This window comes from Octopus sinensis, linkage group LG2 (assembly GCF_006345805.1).
Source record: "Octopus sinensis linkage group LG2, ASM634580v1, whole genome shotgun sequence".
Taxonomy (NCBI): Eukaryota; Metazoa; Mollusca; class Cephalopoda; order Octopoda; family Octopodidae; genus Octopus; species Octopus sinensis.
Genome location: NC_042998.1, coordinates 185622483 through 185642290, shown reverse-complemented (window position 1 = coordinate 185642290; position 19808 = coordinate 185622483). Strand labels below are relative to the sequence as shown.

Sequence of the window (19808 nt, the reverse complement as noted above, 5' to 3'; positions counted from 1 at the left end):
GGAACCCTGGGTGTTTTCTATAGCCTAGGGCTGACTAATACCATGTGACAGAATATGGTAGATGGAAACTACAGGAAGCACATTTTATATATGCAAGATGGAGGGTGAAAGTTGATATTCCATCTTGTGACAGTGAAGCTGTGCAAATGTTGACATGAACAGTTGCTTTGTTCTCTTGAAAACCTCAGGAATAAAGAAATTCCTTACTTGAAAAATAGATTAGGATTTTTAAAAATCATTTTTTTTGTCACTAACATTAATAAATGTATAAGATTTTATTTCATTGGTTTTGTATGAGTTTAACTTGTTGAACAACAGCTATGCTTAAAAATGTGTTCAATTATTTTTGGAGGAAGACCAAATCCACAGCCCAAATTAACACCTTTAAAACTATCTAGGATATCTAACAAAACAAATTTTAAGATGATTATAACGTTTGAAAAGAGTTTCAGTGATTGAATTATAGCCATGCATCACTTCTGACTCAACTATCCTGACATTCTATAATCTCATGTTACTTGCTTTAGTTAACTGAAGGAAAATGTAAAGTGCATGATTAAAAAGAAATATTGAATTCAAAACAAATGAACACATATATATATATTGTAGTAATCACGTACTGAAATCCATTGACAGTAACTAGAACTGGGATAAATAAAAAAAGCAAATCTGGACAGTCAGTAAAAGTTTTTTTTACCAATATGACACTTTTAAACCATGTCTAAAGGAATGATGGCAAGAGGGCAAAAGTAGCAGGGAGGTAATCTTGTTGTGGTCAATAAATAAAAGTACCAGTATACTGAGATCAATTCAGCCAACTATATTGTATTCTCTGAAAAACAAAATGTCTTTGTACCTACATAACAAACTAATACTTATGGAAGCACTCCGTCGGTTACGACGAGGGTTCCAGTTCATCCGAATCAACGGAACAGCCTGCTCGTGAAATTAAAGTGTAAGTGGCTGAACACTCCACAGACACGTGCACCCTTAACGTAGTTCTCGGGGATATTCAGCGTGACACAAAGAGTGACAAGGCCGGCTCTTTGAAATACAGGTACAACAGAAACAGGAAGTAAGAGTGAGAGAAAGTTGTGGTGAAAGAGTACAGCAGGGATCACCACCATCCCTGCCGGAGCCTCGTGGAGCTTTAGGTGTTTTCGCTCAATAAACACTCACAACGCCCGGTCTGGGAATCGAAACCACGATCCTACGACCGCGAGTCCGCTGCCCTAACCACTGAGCCATTGCGCCTCCACTTCTAATACTTATATTTACTGAGAGGAAGGAGGGTCAGTGATCAGGAATTCATTAGCAAACACAAATAGCAGTATGATCCAAGCCAGCCAAATCTGAAAAATAGTTTTGATTCCTGGTTACTCTCATCTAACAACAAGAGATTTTAAATGTATAAACATCACACTTGTGTCTCTTACAGGAGGTTCAGTGTTGAAGTGCCTTTTCATTATGAAACAGGTGTACTCAAGTTTTTGAACAGAATTAAATATATAACCCTTTTAAAGGGAGATCATTGATAATAGACTTTTTTTTTTTTGATACGTATAGACTTGAAAAAGTAGAGAAAAATATGTTGTTGACATTTTATGAATTAACATAGTTCCTAAAAGAAAACCAATATACAGTTCTTTCCTTTTATTAAATTTCAATGATTAGAAAGATGTAAGGAGTTTCCTGCATAATTCAGGATAGCCAAAAATAGTATCTTAGCAAGAGACAATCTCTTTCACATAATACACTTTCGTTTAATTTTACATCAACAACAATGGATTAAAACTTATTAACCTACAAGAACACATTAGAAATAAAACTTATAAGTTTCAATGACATCTTAATAATTTAATAATAGGAATCATTAAAAAATGTAAACAGGAAAAAAAAAATCTCATAAAATGAAGGAATGAAAATTTATTTTGTACAAGAGCAATGCATAAATATATTTTATGATAAATACAAATAGATTTTTGATGGAAAATAGAAACTTTTGTAAGCTGAATGTTTCCTAGAGAAACATGTTTGGTGACATGAGATCGAGCTGTAGACAAAGCAACAATTTAAGTAGAAAACTGCATTTCTCAATGATTTTGTAGGTGTTTTTTTTTTTAATAACCATGGAACAGTTTTGTATGATAAGTAAAACTTATAAAAGATTGTCATTGTTTACTTGTTAAAAAATGATGGCTAAAAATCATCAAAGTTGTCAGTCAACTTGATAATGGGAAAAAAATTCTTAAGAGCTGTATTTTAAACCTGCTATATATATTTTTTAGTACATGCCAAACGAAGCAAGGAAGTGATATAGTTGTCTGAAAAGATGAATAGTATATTACTGGTACTTATTTTGCCGATCCTATAGAGATTCTTAGTTTACTAATATTAATCAGCACCGAAGACCCGGCAGGACAAGTGAGGCCATAATCCCGTGGCCTACACCTGGTATGTAGCCAGCCCACTTATGCATTCCTTTCCTTCTTGGGACACAAAACTCCACTTGTGAAGACCTGTTGAGGCAAGTGAAAATCAAAATCGTAATCTATCAACATCAATGGAATATGTAGCTGTGATACCAGTGCCGGTGGCACGTAAGAGAACCATCCGAACGTGGCCGTAGCCAGCGCCGCCCGACTGGCCTCCGTGCTGGTGGCACGTAAAAAGCACCATCCGATCGTGGCTGTTGGTCAGCCTCGTCTGGCACGTAAAAAGCACCCACTACACTCACGGAGTGGTTGGCGCTAGGAAGGGCATCCAGCTGTAGAAACACTGCCAGATCAGACTGGGCTTGGTGCAGCCTTCTGGCTTCCCAGACCCCAGTTGAACCGTCCAACCCATGCCAGCATGGAAAGCGGACGTTAAATGATGATGATGATGAAATGAAAGTAAATCCTAACATGATTAAGAGATAGAATAAAACTTGTTAATTCATTTATTCAATGTTCAGCTGGTTTATTTATTTCCATAGTATTAAACTAAACATGTATTTATTTAGTTCTACCTCAAGTTAACCACGCAATTTGTGAAAGTTATTAAAATACATTTAGTAGTATCTTAATCATTCAAACTTTTAATATAACTGAGAAATGCAAACATTTGCCAATAAATATTTTAAAACATAACTGATAAATAGTGCTAATAAATCACCATTAGACAATAAGAGTGACAACAGAAAAGGGGAGTTTGAAAACCATACAACTGGCTTAAAATCCTCCGATATTTGACTAATGAGAATGCATGTAGAAAAACTCTGAAAGGATATAGCTTCCTGCAGAGAAGAGTTAACCCCTTTGAACAATACTTCAAAACTGTCTAGAGTATCAAACCAGGTCTTATATTTCAGACTGACTGATGAAAGTATTATAAAAATTCTTTGATGCAAGATGCATTAATGATTATTAGATGGATCAAACCTGAGTTTCTAACCCCATCAGCCCCTCCAAAAAAACTTTATATGCACTAATTGTAAAAGTCTAATATGATTCTTTCTCTTTTAAAAACATTTCTGTGGGGTTTCTTGTGGTATTTTAAAAACCATACATATAAAAGCTGACTTAAGTGGCAAAAAAAAATTAAATACAACTGACCCCAAAAAACCCTGGCTAATAAAATGCATGATGAAAAGTTCTTGGAGGAATTTAGCTTCCTGCTAAAAATAATGGTTTTTTCAGTATAGTTTAACTTTATACATACAAGTTTACCCTACACAAAATACAGAGGAGAGAAAAAGTCCTCTAAATATGTTACTGATAGTTTGGTTTTAAGTAGCTTAACTTTGAAAAGAGTTAACAATGTGAGAATGAAATAAAACAGTGAATTGCTTTTTAAATGGATATTTTACACATACCAGTAATAATTTTATTAAACAAGCAGGTGTGACTGGTTTTAGATTATTTTGAGATTTTATTTATAATAACTTTTATTTTTATAAATTCCATATTTATACAAGTTACTATGTAGATTTGCTGTTTATGTATATATTTTCGTACACACAAACACTTCAATCAGAATCAGACAAAACAATAACTTCTTTAGACTGAGTAGTAGCAGGCCACTTTTGACCGCTTCTAACACCGTAACTACTACCCGAAGTCACTTGATAATTCTGACTTTGATAATTAGTCTGTTGTGCAGTAAAATATTTAGAGTTACTAGTCCGATTGTTCATGCTATATGCTAAAGAAGCAACAGAAGCAATTTTAAATGAGACACCATCAAAATCTTGCTGTTGCTGAACCTGAGTTTTCACTTCCATACTAAGCTGCATATTGCTTTGAGAAGAGACAAACATTCTTCCTGATGATGATGATGATGATGTGGTTGTAGATGATGATAATGAAGTATTGGAATTTCTAGCACCAACTGCACATCGAGGCCTTAGTGGTATAAGAGATTGCTCTTTACATGTTGATGTAGGAGTGTCTACTTTGTCGATTGGAATGCTGCAGCTTACACCATTTTCTTCAGATTCAGAAGAATCGAGATCAATAACTATCTTTTCACTCGCATCTTTGCTCTTTTCATCGCTTTTAACCACTCGGTGTAAAGGTAACAAAGGTAGCACCTGTGAAGAGCTTTTACCTTTTTGTGATTGGGCTGACATTTTGCAACCACGATCTTGTCTGCTCCTTGTCTTAGAATAACTGTTGGATGCAGAACTGTCAGAAATATTATTTATATCATTTTGAACTTTGGTAGGTATTACCAACTTCTCTAATTGTACTTTCAAGTCTTTTGTGGGGGGTATTTGTAATGAGACGCTCCCTGAAGGTTTAGCTGTTTTGATTTCAGTAATGTCATCATCTTCATCGTCATCATCCAATGCCATTACTGCAGAAAACAAACCAAAAAAGCATTATTATTACAAGTGACCTATACAATATCATTAGAAAATTCTTATATAAGCAACTGGCTTATTAAGCTAACCACACGTGGATCTTCAGTTATAATTAATAACTACATCAGACAGAACACCATTCACAAAGCTCTGCATTAACAGGATCTCACAAAACGGGCTCTAAAGGCTGTTGAGAAAGCTAGGTATAGATGAATGGTGTTGGAGAGCAATCTGGACCCTATACTAGGGTACATATAAGCAAAAGGAGGATTGTCAGTAAATTTAGAAAGGAATTTTGTGTACAGGTTGATGTTCACTAAGGCTATTCTTCAGTCTCTCATTATTAGAATCTTTGAGGTAAAAATACATGAGCAAGTCTGGGCGTCCTTTAGAAATCCTTGTAAGTACTCACAAGGAAACAAACCTCAGATGCAAGAGATGCACTTGAGTAATAAACAGCTGAGGCATCTATACATGGTTTAGTAGAAGTCTTAGATAATTTTTGCTACCTTAGAGGAGAGTACTGTCGGCCGTCGGCGGCGGTGGCATCCGTCCGCCTCGAGAGACGATGGTGTAGCTCGGAAAAGGTGGTGGGTTTGTCTGCACTTCCTGGTGTGGCTGTGCAGACCCTTCCTGTTGAGCTACAAGGCCTGGGCAGGTTTGTATGAGGGATCAGCTGTTGCCCATGCAGTTTGATCCCCCCTCCTCTCCACGCAGCTGGTAGCTCCAAGGGAACGACGGGTCGATACAGCTTGGCACCAGATGCGTCGCAGGAATTGCCGGTGATGACGTGTTGTGTCAGGCTGCCTTAGGGATTCCAGCTCCGGATTTTCTGTCGGGGGTCTTGCCGCAAGGCAGCGGAGGTTTGAAATCGGAGTTTCCCTCTCCTAGTTGGGCTGCCAGTCAAGGCTATCGAGTCTCAACTACCCAAAGCAACTGGTTTTAAGGCGCCAGTGACTCGCCTTTGCCCCTTCTCCTGTCAGTAGGAACGGTTTCGCCACAGGAAGGCCAGGAGTAGGACTTGACTGTCAGAGGCTATTTGAGACGCATGCCGTGGGAGCACTTTGTAGGCAGTGGGAGCTTATTCCCGCTACCACTCCCGGCTATGACAGTACTGTAGATGGATATAATGCAGATATAATTTCAATGAATGGCAGTATAAGAATTTCTGGGAATTGTAACATAAGGGTTTCTTATACCATTTAAAAGATGAACTATATGAAGCAGGAAGAATGATAACATGTGGCTGGGGGGCATGGATATTGTGAGCACAAGATTGATTAAAATTGTAGAAGTGAGCAGAGACAATGACTGGGCATAAAATACATCAATCAGTATGTGCAGTAGATGCAGATGCACTGAGAAGTGCTTAGTGTAAACAATTGAAGTGCACCATTAAACTGAAGGTGGAAGGTATTTTTTGCCGCAGGCAGGTTATGAAACACTTGCAGACAACTGGAAAAGTTAAACCAGAGAATGTCAGACTTCACAAATAACATGAGAATGAATATGAATGTTAGTACCAGTGTTATATATCCGTACAGATATAGTAAAGTAATGATGATGGAAAGTCAGCAAGGAAAAACAGTCTGTCCAACAACCAAGGAGTCTATTCAGTTTTCATACAAAAATTGCACATTTTGCTCTAAAACTCAAGGTTAATATGTAGGAGAATGATGGCTAAACTACTAACTACACAATGACACGTCAGGTAATTTAAAATAATAATTAAATAACAAGGAAAATTTTTTTTAAATAAGTTTCACGTTAATTTTCCACATTAGCAATGGTTATACTAGTAATCTCATAGACCCACACATATCTTACACATTTTCTGTAGTGTTAGAAAAGTAAATAGACAAAATAGCTCCACAATTTCATTTCAATTTTTTGTCAGTTATTTCAGCTCTACCATCAAACGCTACACATTTAAATAATTATAACATCATCATCGTTATCATCATTTAATGTTTGTTTTCCGAATCAGAAGACTGCACCAAGCTCTGCTGTGCGCTTTGGCATGGTTTCTATGGTTGCTTGTTCTTCCTTAATGGCAACCATATCCCCAAAGTTACAGGGAGGTTTACACAGTGAAGTGGACCAGGGATTGGAGTAGGTGAATAATTGCAAAGGGGGTGTGGGAGATAGAGGGTAGAGGGAATGCCATCAGTGGATACAGGGAGAGGGAAGAGCTATTAGGAGACTACCATAAAAACCCATGTAAACTGTGCACCTATGTAATTTACACAGGTAATTTTCAGGATAAAAATCATTAAAAAAAAGCTTCTACTCGTAAAATTCGCACCCAAAAGTTTTCAGAATTGCCAATATGGCCAGGGGGAAAAGGTTTTGAATTTAGTTGTATTTAGTAGAATTTCACTTACTTATGATTAGATTTTATCAAATTTTCATTAAATAAAAATAATTTCTGTTTAACAGGTATTACATTAAAATCTATTAAAGTATTTGCGTTGTCTATATAAATAAAATCGGTCTTGTGGGACTGACACATATCTGTGTGTTTCACTTGTTCGGTATACCCTCCTTCTCCTCCCTTATGAGACTGACAATGTCAGTCTGCTTTAGCTACTCGGTATACCTTCCCCCTCTCTTGATATTAGCGTTCCAATAAAAATAAATAAATGAAAAGTATGACGCTGATTGTATGTGTGTGTTTGCATGGGTGTAACTGTATGAGACTGTGTGTACGTGCAACTGTATGTGATTGTGTGTGTCTGTATGTGTATGCAAATGTATGAGACTGTATGCACACACACACACGTACCTGTATGACACTCTGCATTTGTGTGTCTCCACATAACCGGAAACAACTGAAGTATTATTTTACAAATTGTAAGCATGTATATATGATATAATGAAGGACATTACTGTATACAGTGCTCAGGTGCACTACAACTAAAAAAAACAAAAAAACATAAGCCACCAGGTGTACTGTTGGCAGATTTCAGGAAGCATGGAAATTTTGAAGGATGTAGTATCTCAACAGCTAATAACTGATGCAGGTAGTTTATTCCATGCTTCAGCAAGTCTGAGTGTGAAAATGTGTTTCCAAAATTCATGGGGGGCTGTGTTGGTTTTTGATTTTACAAGCATATAAGCAAGTGTTTGTCACAGGGAATTCTAAAAGGTGCCCAAGGCTGTTGTTGGAAAGATAGTGGATAATCTTGTTTATAGTAAACTTTACATTACTTGTCCACAAGAGATTATGTCAGATCTTTAGCATACAGCTGTATGTCGTCTCAAACCATGATCACAAGAAAAGTTGTTGATAAGAACTATCAATAAAAACAAAGCTGATAAATATGCAGAGGTGTTGAAAATTAAGTTTAATTACCAATAAACATCAGCTTGGATGACACATTACTCAACCAAGTAAAATATGTAAAATATGGCCTGGACCGTGATTACCAGCATGTACGTTAGACTTCAAAAGTAGTTAACCATTTAATGGTTTTAGTAAATTTATACAAAAAGGTATGCCTTATACTGTCCAGCATAATTAAAAGTCAACTTCATTATATTTAAGTACATTAAATGAGTCAACTTCCACAAAAAAAAAAAAAAAATTTCTAAAAAAATTCTGGAAACAATCTATTCATTTAATTTAAGCACCCACTAAAGTTTATCTTTATTTTTGTGAAAAAAGTGCATAAATTACATGGATTTTTATGGTAATTAGATGTTCTATAAAAATATGTACTGTGTCAGTTCAAAAATATATCTGAAAATTTGGTACGGATAAATGTATAGGACAATTAAAAAAATCAAAGACGTAGTGCCAATCTCTAATTGTAGAGGGAATATGTGGACGGGGAAAACCCAGGAAGACATGGGATGAAGTGGTGAAAAAGGATCTACAGATGTTGGGACTCACAGAGAGGATGATTAGGGACCCAAGACACCTGGTGGTTTGTTGTGCTTGAAAAGGCACATCAAGCTAAGTAAAAGTGTGGATGTCCTTTCAAACCTCCTCCGCTGAGCATCCTTAACCCTTTTGTTACTGTATTTCTGTTGAGATGCTCTGTGTATCTTCCTATTACTTTAACCCTTTAGCATTTAAACCGGCCATATCCGGCCCAAAGTATTCTGCCTGTTTTATGTTCAAACTGGCCAGATCTGGTCTCTCAGACCAACCCTACACTATCATCTTAAAAATTAACAGCTACCTCATCAAAATCTCATAGCTACAAGATTAATGAATGATTAATTCAAAGCAATGTAGATGAAGAAGCATTAATTTTGGCAGAATAATGTGAACACTAAAGGGTTAAATATAACAAAGAATTTAGTAAAATAACTTTGTTATCATTCAGCTAGTGTTAGGAACATAAATTGAGACTAAGATTGGTGGAAGATTTTAATTCAAAACTTATGAAAACAAGACATTTGCATTCAAAGCCAGAGCCAGTTTCAGCCAGGTTGGTAATGAAAGGGTTAATCTCACAGGCTTGTAGGTGCTGGTGTCATGTAAAAAGCACCCAATGCACTCTGTAACGTGGTTAGCATTAGGACAGGCATCTAGCTGTAGAAATCATGCCAAAGCAAACAATTGAAGCCTGGACAGCCCATCAGCTCCTGTTAAACCGTCCAACCAATGCCAGCATGGAAAATGGATGTGAAATGATAAATGATGACGATGATGATATATGGTATTATTTTAACTTAAATTACTGATATGCACCTTCATCCAATTCTGGAATTTCATCCTCCTCATCCTCTTCTTCAGATGAACTTTCTAAAACATTTTCATCAACTTCTTCAGGCTGAGCATTGGTATCATATTGTTTCTGAGCATATTTTGATATAATCTAAAACAAAAAGATATATATATTAACAGCTAATTCCCTGCATATACACTGAAAAAACAAAAAAGCTAGCAATAAGGTGCAAGAGTGGCTGTGTGGTAAGTAGCTTGTTTACCAACCACATGGTTCCGGGTTCAGTCCCACTGCGTGGCACCTTGGGCAAGTGTCTTCTACTATAGCCTTGGACAGACCAAAGCCTTGTGAGTGGATTTGGTAGACGGAAACTGAAAGAAGCTCGTCGTATATATGTATATATATATATATATGTGTTTGTGTGTGTATATTTGTGTCTGTGTTTGTCCCCCTAGCATTGCTTGACAACCGATGCTGGTGTGTTTATGTCCCCGTTACTTAGCGGTTCGGCAAAAGAGACCGATAGAATAAGTACTGGGCTTACAAAAGAACAAGTCCCGGGGTCGAGTTGCTCGATTAAAGGTGGTGCTCCAGCATGGCCACAGTCAAATGACTGAAACAAGTAAAAGAGTAAAAGAGTAATAAGCTAAACATTTCAAGTTGTACATAACAGCTAAGTACATAGAAAGATAGAAAAGTGGCTGTTAAACTGACTTTAATTTTTTCTACATATCAAAGATACACTACAGGACATTCTAAGCTAAGAACAAGCCACTATACCTGATATATGTCTACCTGGAGAAAACATCTGATAGAATACCACACTCTGTAGCAAAAAAGAAAAAAAAAACCTAGGGTGTAGATGAATGGTTTGTTAGATATTGTCAAAAAACTGAGAGCTAGCAACAAGTTCAGTAAATATACTAGCATGCAGACAAGTACTCATCTTGGCTCAGTTCTCAGCCTGCTTTGTTTATTACAGATCCCCAGACCATAACAGGTGTTTACATTAGGCAATTCACAGGTACTCTTGTATGCAAAGACCTTGTATACAATTACAGAAGGAATTTGAAACATGAAAGGGAAATTTAGAACTGAGAAAGGAAAGAAGGCAGGGCAGTGTGGTTAAGAAGTTTGCTTCACAACCATGTGGTTTCAGGTTCAGTCCTGCTACACAGTACCTTAGGCATGAGTCTTCTACTATTGCTCCAGGCTAACCAATGTCTTGTAAATGAATATGGTAGATGGAAACTGTATTAAGCTTATCTCATATATATCAACATAGATGGCTACATGCAAGTGCCAAGTGATCCAAATAGGGAACCTGGAAGAAGGAAGACCAAGAAAGATGAAGAAGTGAAGGATGATCTCCATAGGCCAAACCTTATCAAGAAGACAAGACACAGCAACAAGTGTTGAAATGCTATGTTGGAAAAAAACATGTCCAATATATGGAAAATGAGGATTATGATGATTAGTATTTCATTGCTTGTGATTAACATCATCATCATTTAATGTCTTCTTTCCATGCTGGCATGGGTTGGACGGTTTGACAGAAAACTGGTAAGCCAGGGTCTGCACCAGGTTCCAATTTGATTTGGCAAAGTTTCTATGGCTGGATGCCCTTCCTAATCCCAGCCACTCCAAGAGTGTAGTGGGTGTTCTTTGTGTGCCACTGATCCGAGACCGGCATCGGTCATGACTGCAGTCTCGCTTGGCTTAACAGGTCAACATAAGCACAGTATATTGTCAAGGGTTTTGACCACCTGCCACTGCCTCCAAGAGGCTCAATGCTCGAATGGTGCTTTTTACATGCTACCGGCACGGGTGCCAATCAGACGGCACTGGCATCAGCCACAACTATGATTTCACTCATTTCAACAGGTTTTAACAGGCACAGCATATCACCCAACGATTGAAAAGTGCTTTGAAAGGGCCAGTTATGCAACACTGGCATCAGCCATTACTACGATCTCACTTGGTTTAGAATGGACGGAACAGGAAAGACATCATATATCAATGGAAGCACTCCGTCGGTTATGACGACGAGGGTTCTGGTTGATCCGATCAATGGAACAGCCCGCTCATGAAATTAGCGTGTAAGTGGCTGAGCACTCCACAGACACGTGTACCCTTAACGTAGTTCTCAGGGATATTCAGCGTGACACAGAGAGTGACAAGGCCAGCCCTTTGAAATACAGGTACAACAGAAACAGGAAGTAAGAGTGAGAGAAAGTTGTGCTGAAAGAGTACAGCAGGGATCACCACCATCCCCTGCCGGAGCCTCGTGGAGCTTTAGGTGTTTTCGCTCAATAAACACTCACAACGCCCGTTCTGGGAATCGAAACCGCAATCCTATGACCGCGAGTCCGCTGCCCTAACCACTGGGCCATTGCGCCACCACCATCATATATCAAATTTGAATGAAACAAGTTAACTCAGTATGAATGCAAATAGATAGGTTGCTAAAAAGCTATCCCATAGTTTATGGGTTGAAACCATTCTATGTCATTGTCATCATGACCATCATCCCCCATTTTATGTCTGTTTTTCCATGATTGCCAATGTCTCAAAATCTGCTTGGATTACAAATGAGGTAGAAAGCTTAATGGCTTATACTGGCTGCAAAGGGATCAGTCATAAAATGTCTAAAACTAGAGTAAGCTTGATATTTAAAATAATGAAATTATTGTATACAGTGCTCAGGTGCACCACAACTTGTCAGAAAGTGCATATAAAGTACATGCAGTAATGTAGAAATGTCTGGAAAGCGAACAATGTATGAGTCAGATACATGCTTGTGTGTGTATGGAGGGGAGAAAATCAAGTGTAGTGTTGGCGAATCTCAGGAAGCATGGAAGTTTTGAAGGATGCAGTGCTCCGACAACTAACAACTGATGCCGGCAGTTTGTTCCATGTTTCAGCAACTCTCAGCGTGAAAAAATGTTTCCTGAAGTCATGGGAGCTGTGCTGTTTTCTTACTTTAACGTGTTACTGAGAAACTAAGGTACATTCCCAAATAAGATTATATTCGAAGCATAAAAATACTTCCAATAGAGTGGATTTATTTATTTTAAATAATGGCTAATACGCTCATGCAAAAAGTTCTGGAATTAGGAATCACAATGAGCATTCAGGTTAACTGTAGATCAACAATCATCTTACACCGAGAAGAGCCACAGATTAGAAAAGAAAGGAATTACCCGAAGAAAATTGTTAGTACTTAACCCTTTAGCATTTAAACCGGCCATATCCGGCCCAAATATTCTGTTTTATGTTCAAACTGGCCAGATCCAGTTTCTCACACTGATCCTACAATGTCATTCTAAAAATAAACAATCACATCATCGAAATCTTGAAGCTACAAGATAATGCATGATTAATTCAAAACAGTGTGAATAAATAAGCATTACATATGAGAGAGTAATCTTAATGCTAAAGGGTTAATGTTGGTTACAATTTATAAGAATAAAAATGTGTAGATAAAAGGTGATTTACATCATCCAGCTTTGATTTTGCAAGTTTACGATTTTCGTCTAACTTCTTCTTCAAGTTTTTGTCATAAGTAGCAGGATCAGTAGTAACTCTGATGAAAAAAGAAATGAAATAAAGGTTAATACTTTAAGCAAAAGCGAGATCTTCAATTAAAATTTTTCATTCCAAAACACAATTGGATGGTGGAAGCATTCCGTCGGTTACGACGACGAGGGTTCCGGTTGATCCGAATCAACGGAACAGCCTGCTCGTGAAATTAACGTGTAAGTGGCTGAGCACTCCACAGACACGTGTACCCTTAACGTAGTTCTCGGGGATATTCAGCGTGACACAGAGAGTGACAAGGCCGGCCCTTTGAAATACAGGTACAACAGAAACAGGAAGTAAGAGTGAGAGAGAAAGTTGTGGTGAAAGAGTACAGCAGGGATCACCACCATCCCTGCCGGAGCCTTGTGGAGCTTTAGGTGTTTTCGCTCAATAAACACTCACAACGCCCAATCTGGGAATCGAAACCGCGATCCTACGACCACAAGTCCGCTGCCCTAACCACTGGGCCATTGCGCCTCCTTAAAGATAAACGAAACACCGTTAAGCATTTCGCCCGGCGAGTTAACAATTCTTCCAGCTCGCCGCCTTCCAAAACACAATTAGGAAGTCAACTAATTAAGAGATCAAGCCTAGCGAGCTGAGTTGGTTGATGGAAACTGAAAGAAGCCTATCCTCTATCTGTGTGTGTTTATGTTACTGTCTCCTAGCTTTGACTTTATGTGATAATTATAAACGAATGTCACCGACATGCAAGCTGTGCCCTTCATATCCAATCTTCCATGAAAACATGTCTGGCTATGCAGAAACATTACCTACCTTGGAAAAAGGTGAGGATTGGTGACAGGAAGGGCTGGAGAAAGACCACCTCAACAAATTCCATCCAACCCACGCAAGCATGGAAAAGTGAACGTCACATAATGATGATGTCAGACTATATCCAAAATTTCTTCAAATCCTCATTCAAAAACATGAAAATATTAGCTGACTAATAATGATTTTTTTGTTTCAATGCATATTTATTTACTGTGGAGGCGCAATGGCCCAGTGGTTAGGGCAGCGGACTCACAGTCATAGGATCGCGGTTTCGATTCCCAGACCGGGCGTCGTGAGTGTTTATTGAGCGAACACACCTAAAAGCTCCACGAGGCTCCGGCAGGGGATGGTGGTGATCCCTGCTGTACTCTTTCACCACAACTTTCTCTCACTCTTACTTCCTGTCTCTGTTGTACCTGTATTTCAAGGGGCCAGCCTTGTCACTCTCTGTGTCACGCTGAATATCCCCGAGAACTACGTTAAGGGTGCACGTGTCTGTGGAGTGCTCAGCCACTTACACGTTAATTTCACGAGCAGGCTGTTCCATTGATTCGGATCAACCAGAACCCTCATCGTCGTAACCGACGGAGTGCTTCCACATTTATTTACTGTTAGCTTTTCAAGAATCTATGTATTGAAGATGTTAACACTAGCTTACCTATTGGTTTTCCTATTGAATGGTGTCTGGATTATGCATTACTGATAAAATCAAAATAAAACTAAAACACGTCCAGATTTGTCTCCCATCCTTCCTAAAAATTTGAATGTTATATTAGTTATTCACTAATATATTTTCTCTCGGTGAATATTTATTTGGCACGTAAAAAGCACCAACCGATCGTGGCCATTGCCAGTTTCCCCTGGCACCTGTGCTGGTGGCACACAAAAAGCACCATCTGTACGTGGCCGATACCAGTGCCGCCTTGACTGGCTTCCGTGCCGGTGGCACATAAAAAGCACCAACCGATCATGCACTTTGCCAGCCTCCCCTGGCACCTGGCCGGTGGCACCTAGAAAGCACCATCCGTACATGGCCGATGCCAGTGCCGGTGGCACGTAAAAAGCACCAGCCGATCGTGGCCGTTGACAGCCTCCCCTGGCACCTGTGCCAGTGGCACATAAAAAGCACCATCCATACGTGCTTCAAATAATATGTATGACATAACTACACACACGGAGTGGTTGGCGTTAGGAAGGGCATCCAGCTGTAGAAACACCGCCAGATCTGACTGGCCTGGTGCAGCCTCCGGGCTTCCCAGACCCCAGTTGAACCGTCCAACCCATGCTAGCATGGAAAGCAGACGCTAAATGATGATGATGATGATTGCAACTGATATGAACAAGAGAGTTCTTTTATCAATTAGGGATATATTTTTGGCTTTTGTTTTCAATAAAATTATACTAAATGAAATACAAATTGTAGGATAATATCTGCCTGCCATAACTGCAACATATCCCCACATATCCTTTAGCATGTAAACTGACCATATCTGGTTCAAATAGTCTACTTGTTTATGTTCAGACCAGACAGATGCAACCTCTAACAAAATATTGATGTTATGAGATAATGCATGGTTAATTCAAAGTAATGCGAATAAATAAACATTACATTTGACGGAATAATGTGAATGGTAGAGTTAAGATTACACTCAATGAGATTACACTGAGATATGAACAGGAATAATTCAAATTACATATTGTCAATCTCAGTACACCAATTCAAAGGTAAGAAAACCATTTAAATACCTGTATGCTTCAGTTTGACTATTTCCAAATGTCAGGATAAAATCACGATGACGCCTTTCTTGGAGTTGATTCCCAACATCAGTAAATGCTTCTCTGGCTAAGTCTTCGACATTTGTTTTTCTAAAGTAAATGGCAATTCATGTCAGAAGATTAGGACAAAATATAGAGCATAAAAACAAACAAGTATATATGAAAACAGACTCCTTTTCCCTGATGATGCTTTAACAAATAACAACTTACCCTAAATATAACTTATGCTCTGTGTTCACATGATTAATAATATTTTTGATATCATTATAATCTGGGAAAATTTTTTTCTTGTTGATAAACTTTTCAATTTTTTTATTGACTTCAGTATAACGAGTACCTATAAAACAAAATACAAAGAATTTTAACGAGATTTCACTGTAAAAGCAAATATTAGAAAAAAGTCTACACTAAGAGTAAGTAGTTATGACTATCCCCATCATGCCATCACCATGGTATGGTCATGTGGCGAGAATGGATGAAGATAGTTGTGTGAAAAAGTGCCACACCCTAGTGATTGAGGGAAAGAGGCAGACCCAGGAAAACCTGGGACGAGGTGGTGAAGCACGACCTTCGAACTTTAGGTCTCACTGAGGAAATGACTAGAGACCAAGACCTCTGGAAGTATGCTGTGCGTGAGAAGACCCGGCAGGACAAGTGAGACCATAACCTGTGGCCTCTACACGGGATGTAGCCAGTCCACTTATGCATACCTTTCCTTCTTGGGACACAAAACTCTACTTGTGAAGACCTGTTGAGGCAAGTGATAATCGAAATCGATCAATGGAAATTGCAGCTGAGATACCAGTGCCGGTGGCACGTAAGAGAACCATCCGAACATGGCCGTTGCCAGTGCGGTCCCGACTGGCCTCGTGCCGGTGGCATGTAAAAAGCACCATCCGTTCGTGGCCGTTGACAGCCTCGCCTGGCCCCCGTGCCAGTGGCACATAAAAAGCACCATCCGATTGTGGCCGTTTGCCAGACTCGTCTGGCACCTGTGCCGGTGGCACGTAAAAAGCACCCACTACACTCACGGAGTGGTTGGCGTTAGGAAGGGCATCCAGCCGTAGAAACATTGCCAGATCAGACTGGGCCTGGTGCAGCCTTCTGGCTTCCCAGACCCCAGTTGAACCATCCAACCCATGCTAGCATGGAAAGCGGACGCTAAACGATGATATATTTATAAACTGAAAAATATTAAGCGTTTCATTACCAACCCGGCTGAAAGCTGCTCTGGCTCTGAGTGCAAATGTTTTGTTTTCATAAGTTTTGAATTAAAACCTTCCAAGCCTTAGTTACAAGTTATGTTCATGATACTAGCTGAATGATAACTAAGTTATTTCACTAAATTCTTCGTTATATTTAAAGATAACTAGCACGATGACCCGGCAACGCCAGGTCATAGTGCTAGTGCATGCATATACAGCTGCATGCGTGTGCACATACATGCGAGTACTGTCCAAATCGCCCACCAATCACATACAGCTAGCTGGCATTCAATTGGCGTATCAAGTTTCGGGCATTTTGATTGGGTTTTGGATAGAAAATTCACAAAAAAGTCACTTCTATTGGTTTTTTAATGGCTTTGTGGGGTGACTGGGGAAATGTAAAGATGTGCACGACCACCCTGGGATGGTTTTAAATGACCATAGAAGGTGCGAGCCCTCTAACTGAAAAATTGTGGATTTGTATAAAGGACACACACACAGACATTTTGCCATTTATATATATAGAGATTGAAAGTAACACAGAGCAAATCAAAGCCGGTGGCACATAAAAAGCACCAACCGATTGTGGCCGATGCCAGACCCCTCTGGCACCTGTGCAGGTGGCACGTAAAAAGCACCCACTACACTCGTGGAGTGGTTGGCGTTAGGAAGGGCATCCAGCTGTAGAAACACTGCCAGATCAGACTGGAGCCTGGAGCAGCCCCTGGCTCCCCAGACCCCGGTCGAAACCGTCCAACCCGTGCTAGCGCGGAAAACGGACGTTAAACGATGATGATGATGATGATGAAAGGGTTAAAAAGATTAACATACCATTATAATGAAATTTTCTTTCAATTGGCCGCCCAGTTTTAGTATCTTGATTTTTAAGTTCACATAACTTTTCCCAAACTTTCACAAACTTTTTCTGCAGTCGATCTTCATAAAGATATGCCGAATCATCCGTTTCCATTTCTTCAAGATCAAGTTCTTTTTCATTTGCTGCCTTAATTTCTTTATCGATTTCCTTTATTAATAAAATAGAGGTAGATGATTAAAAAGAAAAAAAAGAAAGAAATAACAAACTTAACATGATAAAATTTAAAAACAATTACTCAAAAAAAAAAAAACCCTGAACATGTTATTATTAACATATTAACCCTTTAGTGTTTAAACCGGCCATATCCAGCCCAAATATTCTACATGTTTTATATTCAAACCGGCGATATCTGGCCTCTCACACCTAACCTACATTGACATTCTAAAAATAAACAATCACATCACTGAAACCTCAAAAGCTATAAGATAATGCAGGATTAATTAAAAACAATTTGAGTAAAAAAATATTACATTTAACAGAGTAATCTGAACACTAAAGGGTTAACCCTTTAATATTTAGATTACTCTCGGGCGAAATGCTAAGCAGTATTTCATCTGTCTTTACATTCTGAGTTCAAATTCCACTGAGGTGGACTTTGCCTTTCATCCTTTCAGGGTCAATAAATTAAGTACCAGTTGCACACTGGGGTTGATCTAATCAACTGCCCCCCCCCACAAAATTTCAGGCCTTGTGCCAGGAACAGAAAGAATATCTATATTACTCTGGCAAATGTAATGCCAAATATTCACATTGTTTTAAATTATTCATACATAATCAGGCGCAGGAGTGGCTGTGTGGTAAGTAGCTTGCTAACCAGCCACATGGTTCCGGGTTCAGTCCCACTGCATGGCATCTTGGGCAAGTGTATTCTGCTATAGCCTCGGGCCGACCAATGCCTTGTAAGTGGATTTGGTAGACGGAAACTGAAAGAAGCCCGTCGTATATATATGTATGTGTGCGTGTGTTTGTGTGTCTGTGTTTGTCCCCCTAGCATTGCTTGACAACCGATGCTGGTGTGTTTATGTCCCCGTCACTTAGCGGTTCGGCAAAAGAGACCGATAGAATAAGTACTGGGCTTACAAAAGAATAAGTCCCGGGGTCGATTTGCTCGACTAAAAAGGCGGTGCTCCAGCATGGCCGCAGTCAAATGACTGAAACAAGTAAAAGAGTAATCGGGTAGTTTATAATGTTTATCATTAGAATGACACTATTGGATATGTGCGAGAGTCCAGATCTGGTCAATTTGAACAAAAAACAGGAAGAATATTTTAGCTAGATATGACCAGTTTAAAAATTAAAAGGTTAACCCTTTAGCATTCAGATTACTCTGCCAAATGTAAAGCCTCTTCAATCACATTGTTTTAAATTAGTTGTACAGCATCTTGTAACTCTGAGGTTTTGATGATGTCCCTGTTTATTTTTAGAATGACTTTGTAGGATAGGTGTGAGAGGTCAGAGCTGGCTGGTTTGAGCATAAAACTAGAAGACAATTTTGGCCTGATATGGCCGGTTTAAATACTAAAGGGTTAAATATAGTGTATTAGTTATTTAGTTTTCATTTTAAAATTTGTTACATCAAATATAATTACTCTCAATAGAATAGTTGATTGTTTTCCATTTAATTAATGATTTTGACACCTTTACTGATCTTCAATTAAATCCCTATTTCTTTATTACCCACAAGGGGCTAAAGACAGAGAGGACAGACAAACAGATTAAGTCGATTACATCGACTCCAGTACGTAACTGGTACTTAATTTATCGACCCCGAAAGGATGAAAGGCAAAGTCGACCTCGGCGGAATTTGAACTCACAACGTAACGGCAGACAAAATACCTATTTCTTTATTACCCACAAGAGGCTAAACACAGAGGGGACAAACAAGGACAGGCATAGGTATTAAGTCGATTACATCGACCCCAGAGCGTAACTGGTACTTAATTTATCGACCCCAAAAGGATGAAAGGCAAAGTCGACCTCGGCGGAATTTGAACTCACAACGTAACAGCAGACAAAATACCTATTTCTTTACTACCCACAACGGGCTAAACACAGAGGGGACAAACAAG

General features: G+C 38.9%; 1 protein-coding gene across 2 annotated transcripts in view; it reads right to left on the bottom strand.

The window, feature by feature from the left end:
- Positions 1 to 3830: 3830 nt before the first annotated feature.
- Positions 3831 to 19808, bottom strand: part of LOC115230904 (death domain-associated protein 6) — a 38530-nt gene continuing 22552 nt past the window's right edge. For both annotated transcript variants that reach the window (XM_029801022.2, XM_029801014.2), the window contains exons 4-9: positions 17694 to 17886; positions 15868 to 15994; positions 15628 to 15747; positions 13024 to 13111; positions 9549 to 9675; positions 3831 to 4839 (exon numbers count right to left, since the gene is read on the bottom strand). In XM_029801022.2, coding sequence (XP_029656882.1) covers positions 4010 to 4839; positions 9549 to 9675; positions 13024 to 13111; positions 15628 to 15747; positions 15868 to 15994; positions 17694 to 17886 — 1485 coding nt within the window. In that variant the 3' untranslated portion in view covers positions 3831 to 4009. The remainder of the gene's footprint in view (positions 4840 to 9548; positions 9676 to 13023; positions 13112 to 15627; positions 15748 to 15867; positions 15995 to 17693; positions 17887 to 19808) is intronic.